The sequence below is a fragment of the Tachypleus tridentatus genome, chromosome 13 (assembly GCF_004210375.1).
Source record: "Tachypleus tridentatus isolate NWPU-2018 chromosome 13, ASM421037v1, whole genome shotgun sequence".
Lineage (NCBI taxonomy): Eukaryota > Metazoa > Arthropoda > Merostomata > Xiphosura > Limulidae > Tachypleus > Tachypleus tridentatus.
The window spans coordinates 20,215,667-20,232,277 of NC_134837.1; the positions used below are offsets into that span (position 1 = coordinate 20,215,667).

Consider the following 16,611-nt stretch of genomic DNA (forward strand, 5'->3'; position numbering starts at 1 on the left):
ACCAACATTACCTAAAATACATGCTTCAAATGAAGCAAGTGATGTCAAATACCTGGAATCTGGCATAGATATACATTTTCATAAAAAGATTCATGTAAATCTAAAATCTATTGTGGATCTTTCCCTAAACACCTACTATATTGTATTCCAATATGGCTGCTATCGAAAGTTAACACTACTTAACTCTTTCATCTGCAACATATAACTTCCATCTAAAGTTTAGCATAATTTTCATGTAAAAATCTAAACCTCTGACTAATGTTAGTCTGTTATAAACATGAACAAGCCCAAAAGAAAAAGCACTGCACCAATTGAAAGGATCCCCAGGGTACAGGCTATAGTGTGGAATATATAATGTACCCTAGGTTTTGGAGACGAATGAGGAAGTAGGACCCACACTGTGGTGGGGATACACTGTTTTTGTCTTAACCTCCTTTTGCCAGTTTCATATGGAAAATAATTAAATAATAAAATAAACAAAGAAATGTAAATATAAATTACGAGAGTGACCGAGATGTGAGTGCTTAAGTCCACAATGTCTTGCATCTATATCACCCTTCACTGCCTGAAGACAATTGTGAGGAGACTGCTCTCCAAAGTAAAAGAAGGAAAAAATAATAATAATAAGGTTCCACCACCCACTGGGGAGGTAAATAAGAAAAATAAACTCACCTCCTGAAGTTGACATTCCAGCCCCAATTATGGTAGTAAAGCACTAATTAAAAGCCCATTAGACGAATTATACAAGCAAGAAGGATCCCAACCAGTTATCTAAACTAGTATGACTCCTAACCACCACCCATTAAGTCTACAACAACTACCAATTTTCAGACTCTAAACAAGCCTTTATATGCAGGTTTTTATCTGCATAAAGTAGTGCCAAATTGTCTACATGACCTTAACAACTAAAACTAGTTATCATACACTTTTAGTAAAATTTTTTTATTTCTTTATATTTATTTAATACTTCCTTATATTTATCACAGAATATTTTAATAATTCTATTTAAAGTTGCTTTATTAAATCCATTAAATATTAATTTTTAAACAATATTTCAACATTAATAATAAAATATTGTCATTTATTAAAACTTTTATAAAATCTGAATAACAAACTTTATACATATATATACACACACATTCATATAACATAGTACCAAAACAATACAAATATAAAGAACATAAGGATGACATAGCTATATACTTATCATCCCTAAGCTACATGGCTTTCAATATTACAATTTGATGTAAAATGCATTCTTGACTTTAATATTACCAGTTATATATTCCTAACCATTAAAATGAAGTTTATCATACCATGGTCACATCAGTACTGGCATCAGCGCATCATAATTAAAAACCTACAATGTAAACCAAGTCGAGCTAAAATATGTCTTGATTACTACAGGCTCTTGCTTTGAAAATGGTCAAATTCACCAGCCTTGTGACTATTTTCTATTTGTGCATTTTACATTGTAACATTAAGTTTTAATAATGAATGTCATGTAGAGATGGCCTACATACAACTGTATCATCTCTATATTATTGTTTGCATTATTCTTAGCATTGCCATGCCTACATCATTTTGCATTTACAGAATGTGTTTTGTTACTTGTTGGAATAAGAGACAGCTGCTGTCTGGAGCAAGATCTGTTGTGGGCCTTACTTCTATATGAAGCTCCATATCATATTATATGTAAGCCTATTTCATGCTTTCTTTCCTCACAATTTCAAAATTATCTGCTGGACTATCATGTAGCTACTGAATACTGGGAATAGAATGTAAAATTAAAATTAATACATAGCTTTAAAGTAGCAGCTTCATAGCATAAATTAATTCATTTGGGTTACAATAACTTATCATAAGAAAAAACCAATGTACTCAATGTAGTGAAATTATAACACAACTTTCAGCTCAATCTTGTAATGGAACCTAATGATCACATTTTAATGAGGACGAGAGGTAATTATTACAAACCTTGTATCATTTAACAAGAATTTTCCAACTCACCAACTGATTCAAGCAATTTTATGATACCTCAACATTTTGGTAATGATTTTTATAGCAACACTGAAAGAGTTTCACAGCATCAACAAATTGTACTAATTTATAATCATGCTCCAGTGGCAGTACATATTAACACAGTTGATTGATGTAAATGCATAAAACTTTTACTTTATTTTTTAATTTTATTTTTTTGCTAAATTACCTAACTTGTAATTATTAAAGAATATCTGAATCTATGCCTCAGGCTGAATTCAGGCTATGAACCTAATACATTACTAGCTCTAATACCAGTTAGGCTGATAAGTTATAGGATACTTATCAGCTTTAATTTCTACTACTACCTTGTGCATCTACAAAAAAGGAGGGCACTTGTTTCTCCTTAGAAAATGAGAAAGAACTTTGATTTATCCACTCAGCAAATGTTCAAGAATTTAAGTTTTTGTTATTCATTTAACAATTTTACACTACTTATTACACTTAATTTTCAATTCTTATAAAATTTACCAGGTTTGTCAGCCACTTTAATTAAAATCTCTAGATACCTACTCTGTTGCTAAATGTTGAAAAATGTTGCTACCAAGGTAATTCTCAATTAAGTCATCCAAGAGACCAATGTTGTCTTGCCAACACCTCCCGAGCCCTGACACAGTGTGATTAGGATCAACTTGTTGCTACCTGCTAGTAATACCAGCAGTAAATTACCAATGAGATGAGACAGTCTTACAGACACCCATGAAAAATCATGGACAGGGCTAACCCACTGCCAGTATAATACCCAGAGAAGTATCAACATTATACGAGCCAACACAACAACATTGTGTCACGAATTGTTTGTATTATGTCTGTTAACAGAAAATTACTTTAATTTTGGGAGATACATCATATCATGACATAAGGTAAGAAACACTCAAGCTAATTTTGTGAAAAGTACTAAGCTTTACAAAACAATATTTTTTTTGTTAAGATTATGTTTTGAAGCACACTTAAACCTCGATTTATTTGTTCATTTTTCTTACAGGGTCTCTTTGTATTGATCAGTTACTGAAATTGAATTTCTAGTTTTAAAATATATTAATCTTAAATATTATTTTTAACATACACACAAAATAAATGCCACTGAAATATTGAGCTTTATGTAACCTTAAATTACTATACTCACATAAGGTGAAATTACCCTATAGTGTTAAGAACCTAAAATAAAAAAAAACAAATTTACTATTAGGATTACCTAATATATATGGCTAAATTTGTAGTATGGCTTAATCCTTTCATAGCAGGTCAGGGGGTCAAAGGTTATGTCATCCTCTTTGTTAACTTGCATTCAAAATTTTATTCAACTACTATTTTATGAAGTTTGAAATTGAATTACAGATTATAATTCAAACTTTTAATATTATATGTGAATTAATTTCTTAACTTAAAGTAAATATACTTTCTTAATTTAAAAGTAAATATAATTTCTTAATTTAAAAGTAAATAATAAAAGAACACATCTAAACATGCATATTGAATGCAGCATTTGTTAAACATAGATGTTTGTGATGTTAAAATACTAAGTCTATAGTACTAATTAGGAACACAAATTAATAATATTATCATGCTAGAATATAAAATAAGAATTTCATATCTTTGTATTTTGTTGAGATATGACTTGTGTACTGAATCAAACATGGTGGCCTCATTTATCTCTCTCAATTTTTAAAATGGTTCCCTATATCCACTTACTTCAATATATGATACACTGCTGGCCAAAATCTTAAGGCAAATGAACATAAAGAAAAAAATATGCATTTTGCTTTGTTAGACTCAACCACTTATTTGAGTAGAGCTTTGAAAGATGAAAATAAGAAAAAGGAAAATAAAATAAAAAACTTTAGCACTTAATAGGAAAAATGTGAACACTATGAAATTAGCCTAAATAGTAGCTGGTCAAAGTTTAAGATCACACAAAAAAGAAGTCCTAAACAGGGTAGAAAATGCCCAACAAGAGGTCTCAGTAGTGAGGTGCACGGCCATCATTGTAAATAACTTCAAACATTCGCTTTGGCATGGTTGATATAAACGTTTGCAGAAGGCTGGCTCAAATGTTATTCCAAGTGGTGAAGATGGCTTCACGAAGATCATGCAGTTTGGAATTGATGTCCATTTCTATAGACTTCCCTTGCCATCCACCCCAGACATTTTCAATGGGGTTCAATTCAAACAAACACGCTGAATGGTCCAAAAGAATCACATTATTCGCCATGAAAAAGTCCTTTGTCCTGTAGGCACTGTGGATTGCAGCATTGTCCTGCTGAAAGATCCGGTTATTTCCACACAAGTGAGGGCCTTCAGTCAATACCAACATGCCAATGTAGCCAGTTGCTGTGTGACGCCCCTGTATAACCTGAAACTCCATTGTTCCATGGAAGGAGAAAACACCCCATATCATGATGGAACCTCCTCCACTGTATCATGTAGAAAATGTCTCTGGTAGGATATCCTTATCGTGCCAGTAACGTTGGAAGCCATCTGGACCATCCAGGTTAAATGTTTTCTCATCAGAGAACAAAACCTTCTTCCACTTTTCTACATCCCGTGTTTGGTGCTTCTCAGCATAGTTTAACCGAGCTGTTTTGAGGTGTGGCCTTTGAAGACGTTTACGGTTTGTAAAGCCTTTCTCTCGTATATGCCGTCTTATTGTTCTTGAGCTGCAGTCTGTGTCCATAAGGGCCTTAATCTGGTTCAACGATCGGCCAGTGTCTTGCTGGACAACCTTTTGAATCCTCCTGCTCAACACCAGCGAAATTTTCTTGGGCTGACCACTTAAAATTCTCATTCCATATCCCTCAGGGTCTTTTAAGAAATTTGCAACAGCAGTTTTACAGCACCCAATCTCACCAGCAATGGCACGTTGAGAGAGACCTTGCTTTTGCAGCTCGACAATTCTGCCGCGTTCAAACTCTGTCAACTTTTAGCCTTTGCCATGATTTTACCTAATAAAACACAGGAGATGTTGACAATGCTAATGGTTGAACACAAATTAGCGCTTCATTTCAGTGTGGTCTTAAACTTTTGACCAGCTAGTATTTAGGCCAATTTATAGTGTTCACATTTTCCCTATTATATGCTAACAAAAGTTTTTGTATTTTTATTTTCCCTTTTCTTATTTTCATCTTTCAAAGCTCTACTCAAATAAGTAGTTGACTCTAACAATGCAAAATAGATATTTTTTCTTTATGTTCATTGGCCTTAAGATTTTGGCCAGCAGTGTATGTGAATAACCAATCAATAGCTTAGAACAGTGATGGTGAATGTGTGGCACATGAAAACATTTTGCTGGCATGCAACATGCAGTGCCACCTCTTGATTCTTTAAACCCTAATACTAACCCATAACATGTATATAATGATTATCATTATTACAAATGCAGCAGCAAATGATTTTCTCTAACCCAGGAGCAATGAAAAATGTTCATGGGAGATGTCTCACGCCCTAGTGGCGGCAGATGACACATTTTGAATTCCTCACACATGCAGTGTACACATCAGTATCTGAGGAGAAACAGAACTGTTGGTATTGGCTTCTCTCTGCTTATATTTTTCTTCTGTTGTTTGCAAGTGAATACTGGATACTTAGTGATGATAACGGCAAATAGGCATTTACTTTTTTACAGTAAATATATGAATTATATTGTTAAAATTATGTTCCTTGGTGTGGTATACATATATTTTTGATCAGTTAGTTAATTATAATTTATTTTTATACCAATTATAAATTTTCACCTGCTGTTATGTTATGGTAAGTTACATTATCACACTTAAGTTAACTGATATTTTTAAATTGTATTTACCCTTTCATACTTGTCAATGTCAGCTCAACCAACAAAAAAACAAAAATGTTAAAATGAAAGGTGCAGTAGCAGAGGTTTTGAATAATCATACACTGAAAGATTTAGCATAATCAAAAAGGGTCATAGAGCATTATGAATCTTATGTTCTGAAACAGTGGTGTGCAGGACTTCCTCCATAATGCAGCATTATGAAACTGTTCATAAATGGTTTTGTAACAAGCATGGCGAGAACAAAATAACACATTTCTCAAGAAGTCAGCAACATCATGCAGTCAAATGTTTTCATGAAATTGTTTCAAGTAGTTCCAACTTAGTTGCTGCTAGTTTTGAGTTTCCAAAGATTATTTATTCCTCAATATGAAAAACCATTTAGTGATAAAGAGTATATTAAAATAATCATTGCTACAATGTGCTCCTTTCCTTTTTGATGGTTTTTCAAAAAAGAAAAAAATAGTCAGTGCATTATAGAATTGCCAGCAATAAAAGATAGAATATTAAAGATGGAAACCAACATTACACAACAACTAACTAAAGATGCTGGTTCATGCAAGTTACTTCCATTTATCTTGATGTTACATCATGGATCCACATTTAAAGTTTTTACCATTACAGTCAAAAGAATAGGCAAGTTCATACAATCAGGTCTGATGGGTTTAATATTTGTAAGATTAATGTAACTTATTTGTTACAGGCTCAGTATAATATACAGAAGTTCATCTACACATTTGCACACATTGCGTAATTGCATTATAACTTTAATACATCATGTGTATCTTCACAAATATGGTAGACTTTTAGTAAAGATTGGAGGTATTTTGTATGCAAAAAAAAAAGGATTTTTTAATGAAATATTTTTGCTAAAATTTTTTTCTGAAAATAGTCTGTGTCATTACTGGTGTCTGAGTGCAAATTGATTTTATGTTAGTTCTTCGCTTCTCTTTTCTACTTCACTAACACTTATATTTAGTAACAGTTAACGTTAGCGATTAGGCCTAATTCTAATTTGTAGAACTACAGCTTATAGTTATACCAGTAAATGTTCTAGTTCTGCAAATTTTTGTACAAGAAACGTTACAAACCTTTCTTCATTTATCTTGTCGTGTTGTCGAAAATCTTCAGGTTCTCTTCGAAAACCAAATAAATGTTGGAAAAGATCATGAAAATTCATTTTCCAAAAACACAACTCACGTCAGTCGATTGCCACACTCGTGAACGCAATGCTAAACTTAATGTAACGAATCTAAATCGCCTTTAATTCACCACACAAGCGAAAAAAAATTCGTTATCACTATTAAGCTGTTGGCTGTACAAAACTGTTTAGTGTAAGTATTATTAATTTATTATTTTGTTTGTTACTATTTAATTATTGTTTGGTTTTTCATAATAAGGAAATTAAAAGTAATTATTTTAAAGTTGGTTACGTAATTTGGTAAGAATCGAACCTTGTATTTATAATTCATTATTGTCGATATTTAACTAATATTGTTGATGTCATGTTACTCGGATCTTTATTATTTTTTCAGGCCTCGGTGAGTAATATATTTACATCGTAAGTAGCGCATAAAAGTTCAGAATACAGAGGTGGTAACCCACGGGATGGCGTAGATGAATTATTCACCGAGACCATTGTGATAAGAGTAGTGAAAAATAGCACTGCACAAAAATGTTTTTGAAAAGTTTTGCTTCCTGAAAAGTTTATGCTGATTGTGACAGGTACCTGGTAGGTATGCACAAATATAGTTTCGGTTTTGCTTCACCACGTAGAAACTCTGAGAAATAGACAGTTAACTGTTTACCGGCAATAGCGTATTTAATTGCGTTTATGTTTCTAATACGCTATTAAGTTCAACATAATTAAAGTGTTTTGCTCCTGATTTTCGTTTGTATTCAATGTCCAGTGCATGACATTGCAGTGTCCAACAGCAGTCAGCAAGCATTGACGGATTCCAGTTGCCCTGATATCGTTTTTCCATTGTAGCAATGTCCTGGTGAAACTAAATATTTCGATGAAACGGTACGTGATGGGCAAATTTGGATGTGATTTTCGCGATCAGCACCCAAAAATCTATAAGGAACACCCAACAGTGTTCAAAAAGCAAAAACTTTGTTGTGCAGCGTAGTTTGTCTTACTATATGGATTCTAAAGTAATTGAGCCTTTGACAAGAAAAATAGAACTATATAGTCAGTGATGTCGAGAAACCCACTTGTTGAGAAATTTATATGCAAAAACGGCTCGTTTGGGTTGAGAAAATATTTTACATAGAAGAGCGAACAACGTTTCGACCTTCTTCGGTCATCGTCAGGTTGACCTTTCAAACATGTGGTCAGCTTCCGGTCAGTTACCTCTTTCTTTGTGAACCTGACGATGACCGAAGAAGGTCGAAACGTTGTTCGCTCTTCTATGTAAAATATTTTCTCAACCCAAACGAGCCGTTTTGCACATAAAGAACTATATAGTGTTTACTATATAATTGTGAGATCAATAGTGTAAAGAGGCTTTGTACATACATTCAGAATAAGTGAAGGATGTGCTGTATGTTTACTTTCGAATGTGTCGCCAACAAATCACAGACACAAACTATAGAAGAAATCTTATCTCAATTTTTCATGAAACTCAAACAACAACAAAGAAGCCACCACAGAATATTACATCAAAGCACATGATACAATCAATGAGAAACTTTATCGAATGAAAATTTTAGACTTGTGATAAATTTTCAAGATATAAAATTTAAGTAATCTCTTTTGATTAAATCTATATGCCCTTCCATTAACAGGTACAATGTCTGGCTTGTATAATACTTTATAAAAATGTATTTTATTTGTTCATTTACTTCAACTTTTGTTATTATTATAAGTTACTCTAGGTCATTCAGTAAAACCTTTAGCATTATTCATGTGTACTGTTCCATTATATTATTGTAGTTTTATTTTATTTTGGCTACCCAAATTTACAATTAGTCAGGTGTCTGTGACATTCATTAGCCCATGAAAAGGCATAAACTGAAACGTCAGATTTAATAAATTAACTTTCATCTGAGATTAGTTGTTGTCTTCATAGAAAATAGAAATTCGCCCATACAAATCAATATATAATATTAAGACTACCTAATGAACTGTCAACAGAATTTTAATATATTTGTAGTTTAATTCCCCTTTCGTCTTTACAGTATATTTATGCTGCATTGCTTGTATAGAATAGACATTCCACACATGTCTAAAGTTTTCTTTTTCTTTTTTTTTATGCTGGAACTTTTGTTAAGACACTGAAGGAACACTTTTATCCAATCAGAGATAACCTTACTTTGGTCAACTCCAAGCTGCCTAAAGATGACGTCCTGGGTTCCAAGAAAAACGAAAGTCAAAAGAAATCAGATTAATATTGTTTTTTAAATGCCAGGTCCAGAAAAGAATAATAATGATAATGATCCAGGCATTCAGAAAAAGAATATTCATCATAACCATTCGAAAGCTTTTAAGATTCAGTGGATCGTGATTACATCGATACTTTGTCAGAGATTTTGTTTCTCACAAAGCAGTATATGTTAAGGAAAATTTGACAGTATTGACGCAAAGTATTAATCACTATCTTAGTCATATAAATGTTTATGTAAAACAGTATTGATGACTATTACCAGTGCAGTTCTACGTTCCGGTAGTCGTTCAGTCTATGTCTAGTCTTGTTTCTGTATTAATGTGCATGATAAAAAAGTTCTTGTCTTTTCATATATGTTATGTAGTACATATGTTAATGGTGTGGTTGCCTTGATTATAACAGATGCTACAGAGTTATCATTCTTACATTTACAGCTTCATTACACAACTATAGTACCTCAAATATAATACATTTGCATTCAGTAGCTTCAATATACCTACTAGCATAAGTTTGATACTGATTTCATTGTATTATTCACAGTGGGTAAAGAATTTACATGGTAAGAGTAAGCAAAGAAAAGAACTTTTTTATCATAAATGCTAGTTCTACTTGAACTTTGGTAATTAAAACTCTGCACCACAATTTTGCTAATCACATTTATTATAGTTATTAATATTACAACACTGAGGCTGCTTTGGCCCATAAACTAAAGTTCACTCAGGAGATCACTTGAACTCAACTAGCAATAATATGTTACTGCTTCTAAGCTATTTTCCAAATGGCCACAGAAAGTTGTTTTGCCTTCAACCAAGATGGCATACATTGAAAATAAAACACTTACTGTACCATCTGCTTGCAAATCTGTTCTTTCGCTTACAACTGATGCTCATAATGATATGAGTCAGACAACTAAGATAATGATTTTACTGTCTGTGTTATACTTCACTACAATAAGTTTGGTTAAAGTAAAACTTATAGAGCCAAGGTAAAGTATTATGTGGAGAACTCCCAAAAGAAAGTGCTACAGTATGCGTATGATACTTTTCAAAGTAATTTTAGGTTGAGGAAGCCAGGTTCAAGCAGGCCTATATTTAAAGTAGCTTTCGTTTGTTCATTTTTGAATTTCGCGCAAAGCTACTCTTGAGCTACTATTTTACCAATGAATAATGGAATTGACCGTAACATTATCCTGCCCCCACGGTTGAAAGGACGAGCATGTTTGGTACGAGGAAATTCGAACCCGCGACTCTCAGATTACAAATCGATCTCCTTAACCCACCTGGCCATGCCGGGCCCTGTTTAGAGTAACTTACGAATCACTGACATTTTACTGTCTTATTTTAAACCTCTTTAACAGGCAGAAAATTTCAAATATGATTTTTGTTTACATTGAGACAACTAAAGCATTAAAGAAAAACACCCAGTGAGTCTATTCTAAATATTGTTACTGTTGTTTGTCATTAAGCACAAGTTACACAGAAGTCTATCTTGCTCTGCCCACCACAGGCATCGAAACTCAGTTTTTAGCAGTGTGAGTTAGCAGACATACCGCTGTTAGCACATAAAATGTTTTCTGATAATTTTGGTTGCAATATGTTATTATTCATTTACAGATTTTAAGTAACAAGAAATGAAAGCATACTTCCCTGGCTCATTTAATTTCTTCAATGTATATATAACAAGTCTACATAGACTTTTAAAATATACTCTTCAAAAAAAAGAAACGCAAAAGGCAAAATATGAGACAAATTGTTAACATGTTTATTCCGGGTAGTTCTGTATGACATGTGTGAAACTTTGCACTTTTACTGCTGAGCATCCAAAGTCTGCAAAGGTGAAGTTCACGCTCACTGGGTGAAGTTTAACGTCACTCAACGTCAATAACGAGTATGCCCCCCGTGAGCATCAATAACTGCTTGGCATCTCCTGCCCATGGAAGCGATGAGATGACGAATCACATCCTGTGGAATGGCTGTCCACTCAGCCTGCAAAGCTGCTGCAAGCTGAGGTAGAATCTGCGGTTGAGGTTGTTGCCGTCGCAGACGTCGATCCAACTCGTCCGAAAGATGTTCGATGGGGTTTAAATCTGGTGATCTGGAGGGCCAGGAAAGAACGTTGATGTTGTGGTGTCTCAAGAAGACAGTGGTGAGTCGGGCTGTATGAGGACGGGCGTTGTCATGTTGAAAAACGTCGTTGACGTTCACCATGATGGGTTGCACATGGGGCCTGAGAATCTCGTCGACGGTTGTGTACGGTCTGATCGGAAATCCTACGCAGCTCTGGTATGGTTGAGGCAGTAGACGTCGCAGTGGTGGTCCTATTCCGAAGGTGACGTAACCGGATGTTGCGATCTTGTGCGGGTGTGGTCACACGAGGTCTGCCAGATCGTGGACGATCACGAGTTGATCCATGTTGTTGGTGACGATTCCATAGCCTTGTGATGGTGCTTTGGTGGACATTCACAGCTCTGGCAACATCTGATCGAGATTCGCCTGCTTCCAAGTGACCAATGGCGTTGTTGCGTTGTGCTTCAGTCAGTCTTGGCGTAACTGTATTGCGTGTCAGTAGCTTAACACTGAGCTATGGAAATCGAGAACCCGTCACTTTTATAGGGATTTTGCACATGTTGCACTTGCAGAACATGCAGATCTCTTAAACAAATTTATTGGACACGCATGCGTTTTGGCTAAAAATTCTATGTTTTCCTCCGTTTTCAAAGTGCACAACTTTTATTGTCATTTTTGTCTGACAATCAGTGCCTTAACACGTGTAACATCACATACTCTGAGCTTGTAACATTATTACATATATTTCTCTTTAAAATAACAAAAATATCCATTTTGCGTTTCTTTATTTGAAGAGTATATTTTCATTTATTACTGCAAAAAGTTATTAAACTTTTGGTCACAAATTACAATTGTAACGGGTTTTCTGTTATACATTTATCTTAATATCAAACTTTATATCAATTTAATGCATGTAACGTATATTGTTTAATGTGTATTGCGAAAGTTCTGCCAGTTGTTTAAATTTTTAAAAGACTCTTGAGCGTAAGAATTAATAATGTACTAGGTGTGTATGTGAGACTAGTAATTGACAGTATTGTTGCCAGATGAACTTTCAAGAACGTCTCGCAAAAGTTTATAAATCAATGAGCCAAAAGACAATTAAAAAGAATATTGTTGGTTGGCCACAACCAGTATACTATAAGTTTCAGAATGTCTGATTGTGACAAACGCTTATTAATCGGAAAACTATAGATATTTGAGCAGGAACGTTTATAGATTACAAACATTACAAACTGTTCAGCTTCAAAGAACTATGGCCCGGCATGGCCAAGCGTATTAAGGCGTGCGACCCGTAATCTGAGGGCGGCGGGTTCGCATCGCCATCGCGCCAAACATGCTCGCCCTTTCAGCCGTGGGGGCGTTATAATGTTACGGTCAATCCCACTATTCATTGGTGAAAGAGTAGCCCAAGAGTTGGCGGTGAGTGGTTATGACTAGCTGCCTTCCCTCTAGTCTTACACTGCTAAATTAGGGACGGCTAGCACAGATAGCCCTCTAGAATCTTTGTGCGAAATTCAACAAACAAATAAACAATCAAAGAACTAACTTTGAACGTTAATATTTCTATGAGGACATTATATATATATACATCTTTCTCTGTGAAAAGTAAGCTTATGAACCGTGTTAGGCCAAACAAAAACAGACCTAGCAAGCATTCCTGTCAAGTGAAATGTATCGGTGTATCAACATAAAGTTAATTCACCCATCGTGAACGCTCGATAAAATATTCAGTTCCAGACCAGATAGAAGGCTCAATATTGTTTGTAAGTTTGTAAAACTTTTGTATATAAATCATTATATCTAATAACCATTATTATAAATTGTAATATTTTTTGCATATTAAAATAAATTTGTATGAAAAAAGAAAACTGTGGACATCAATCTTGTTGGCAAATATGATAAACTTGATGTATCTCGACACATAATTGACTTCTAAATTCAAATTTGTTGACAAATATCATAAATTTTGTGCATCTCAACAAATAATTAATTTCTAAATTAAATTTAGAATTTAACTCACTCTCGGGCTATTTGAAATCGTAATAATATGAAACATAATAAAAAAGAGGCTCTTGTGGGCCAAACTGAGGGCTCGTGCTCGAGTTCTTAATTATAAACAAAATTCGATTTAATTTAAAATTCAAATCATAATTCAATTTATATTTATCAGTGTCAACAGAATATGATTACCAAGATTTTCTTGATTAACCTTCTCTCAAACAACTAGAAAGATGTAACAAAAGTGAATTGCTAAAAAATGCCAATGTTTTGAAAGAACTCAATGAAAAAAACAACAAAAAAACAGTGTATAATCGAAATATTAGTTGATGACAGTTTGTTATTTGAGGAAGCATTAATGGAACATTCTAGTGTCCCCACTAGCCAACCGGAGTTGATTGATAAAAATAAGTTAGAGATCTACCTAAACCTCAAACAAATCGAGCTTGAATAAGCCCGTATCAAAACCCAGAAAGAACGAAGTCGTATCAGAGCGAATAAAGAACAAGCCTGTATTGAAGCTGAAAGAGAAAATAAATGTCTCGAGGCCAAAAAAATCTCGCATAGAAGCCGAAAAAGAAATCAGACTCAACTCCAATCCGCAAAGGCAAAACAACATCTTTGAACTTGATTAATATGTTAAAGTACTACCATTCAATGTAAATGAAGTTCATATATGTTTCCAACATTTCAAGAAAGTTGCTGAAACCATGGAATGGTCCACCAAAATATGGTTATTATTATTACAAAGCGTTTTAGCTGATAACTCATAAGAAGCTTATGCCACTCTCTCTCTCGAGGATTGTACGGTTTATAATAAGATTAAAGCAGCTATTCCCAAAGCATATAAGTTAGTACCTGAGGCTTATCGCTAAACATTTCGGGGGTATCACAAGCAAAATAGTCAAACTTATGTGGAATTTGCCCATGATAAAGAAGTTTATTTTGGTCGATGGTGTAATCCTATGCATATTGACAACAGTCTTGACAAATTACGACAATTATGTCTAACTGAGAAATTTAAACGTTGTGCAAGTGATAACTTGGAAACTTACTTGGATGGAAAGAAAGTCGAAGCACTACGTGAAACAGCTACTCTTTCTGATGATTAGACATTAACACATAAAACCACTTTTCATAAAAATAAATTTCTGTCAGCTCATAAAAAACTTCTGTATCTGTTCAATCTACTAAAATTGAGGATTCTTATAAAAATCTAGTTCTTTTAGTTTGAAATCTTCTGATAAACAGAATAAAATTCAATAAAACCACCAAGACCTGTTTGTCATTTTTGTAAAAAGCCTGGTCATGATATGTCCAATTGTTGGTGTTTGTGTGTGTGTGTATGTTTTCTAATTGCAAAACCATATCGGGCTATCTATTGAGCTCATCGAGGGGAATCAACCCCTGATTTTAGCGTTGTAAATTCGTAGACTTACCGTTGTATTAGCCGGGGCATGGTGTTTGAAAAGAGAATATAAAAGGAGGCAACACTCGATGCATTTGTGTTCCCCCCTGGAAATAGTTTTACCAGATCACCCAATGCTGTTAATTTAGCCACTGATATAAAGACTGATGTAGTTGTAGAGGAATTTAGACGTTTTGTGGCTATTGGTTTTCTTTTTTGACAAATAACACTACTAATTCCAAACACATACGTATTCTACTTGATACCGGGACGATTCAATTATTGTTATTAGAAGGTATGTTGCCTTTATATTCGAATTCTACCCCTGGTGAGTATGTTATTGTTCAGGTTATTGAGGATGGCTTTATTAATGTACCTCTTGATAACATTTATTTAGCATGAAACCTTGGTTCAGAACCAGGTGTGGTCGGAGTAAAACATACTCTGCCAGTTATGCATGTATCATTACTGTTGGGAAACGATTTGGCTGGAAGAAAAGTTGTTGCCAAACAAAAAATGGTTAGGGAGCCGATCTCTATTCATCTGAGAGTGATGTTGTTGAGGAGAATCCTGTTGTGTTTCCCTCATGTGCTTTAAGTCGAGTTGAGGCTAAGAAATTAAGCCAAAAAGAGATGATAGACATGTATTAATAGGATGATATTATAGACTTATCTCAGACAATTTTTAGATCCGACGAGGAACTTGTGAATAGTTATGCTACTGGCAATTAATTGGTGATTTACATTGATGGGCGTGAAGCACCTGGTACACCTGGTGAAGTTCAGAGGATTGGGCTAGAGTTTACAATATCGTTGTTCTAAAAAGGATCTGTTCTGAAATATTGAAAATTGCTCATGAACTCTCCATGGGAGATCATTTAGGTGCTAACAAAACATGTTAAAAAATTAGGATACATTTCTTTTGGCCAAAAATTAGCCATGATGTTTCTCACTTTTATAAAATTTGTCATACCTGTCAGTTAGTCGGAAAACTTAACCAGAAAATTCCTGTTGCTCATTTGAAACCTATCCTAGCTTTCGACGAACCTTGCAGTCGTGTGATTGTTGATGTTGTTGAGCCTTTACCAAAAAAAAAAAAAATATTGATAATAATATAAATGCTGATGCATTTTCATATGCCATATAATTTTATGATCATAAGGTTATTTTTATTGATTGTATTATATACTGTTATGATTATTGAAGTTGTATAATTCTATGACAGTGTATTATAGTTAATGTATTGTTTGAAATATATATACATATTATATCTTAATTAAAATTGTCTAATGCTAATTTTTAATTCTCTAAGGAGGGAGGTGTAATAACTTTAGTATTATGTATTTACTTTAATATTAATATTTGTTTCAGTTAAATATATTTAAAAATTGTGCTTAGCTTATACTGCTTAATGTGTATTGCAAAATTCTCGCCTGTTCACTAAAATTGTAGAAGATTCTCAAGTGTAAGAATCAACAATATATGAGTGTACTTAAGCAGTAACATATCGTTAGTATTTTGTTCAGGCTGACATTTCTAAATATTTGCCTCTCGCATTTATAAAATTAGCCAACATAACACTCTAAGAGACAGTATATATTGTTGGACTGCTGCAGTTGGTATACAATAAATCTCGGAAACTATAACTGTGATTAACACTCATTAACCGGGAAACTACAGATACTGACGAGGAACGTTTATGGATTTCAATAATTTCATCAAATTAACTTCGGACGTTAGTATTTCTAGAAAGACATTGTATATCTTCATCTGTGAAAAACGCATGTGTTGAGTAAAGAGTTGGCTAGCTCACCGTTAGGTGAAGTGAATCCATATCAGCTTAGTATTAATTTGCTCATCATAAACTGTTGGTAAAATATTTAGGTGCAGACAAGCTCGAAGAATCAAAGTTGTTTGTGAG

The 16,611-nt window shown here is 33.9% G+C and overlaps 2 protein-coding genes across 3 annotated transcripts in view; one reads left to right on the plus strand and one right to left on the minus strand.

Annotated features, from left to right (window-relative positions):
• LOC143239053 (uncharacterized) overlaps positions 1-7,081 on the minus strand; it is a 38,214-nt gene extending 31,133 nt beyond the window's left edge. The window contains exon 1 of the mRNA XM_076479840.1: positions 6,919-7,081. Within this exon, the coding sequence (XP_076335955.1) occupies positions 6,919-7,007 (89 nt within the window). The 5' untranslated portion in view covers positions 7,008-7,081. The remainder of the gene's footprint in view (positions 1-6,918) is intronic.
• Positions 1-16,611, plus strand: part of LOC143239052 (gamma-tubulin complex component 4-like) — a 403,661-nt gene that overhangs the window by 119,976 nt on the left and 267,074 nt on the right. The window lies entirely within an intron of this gene.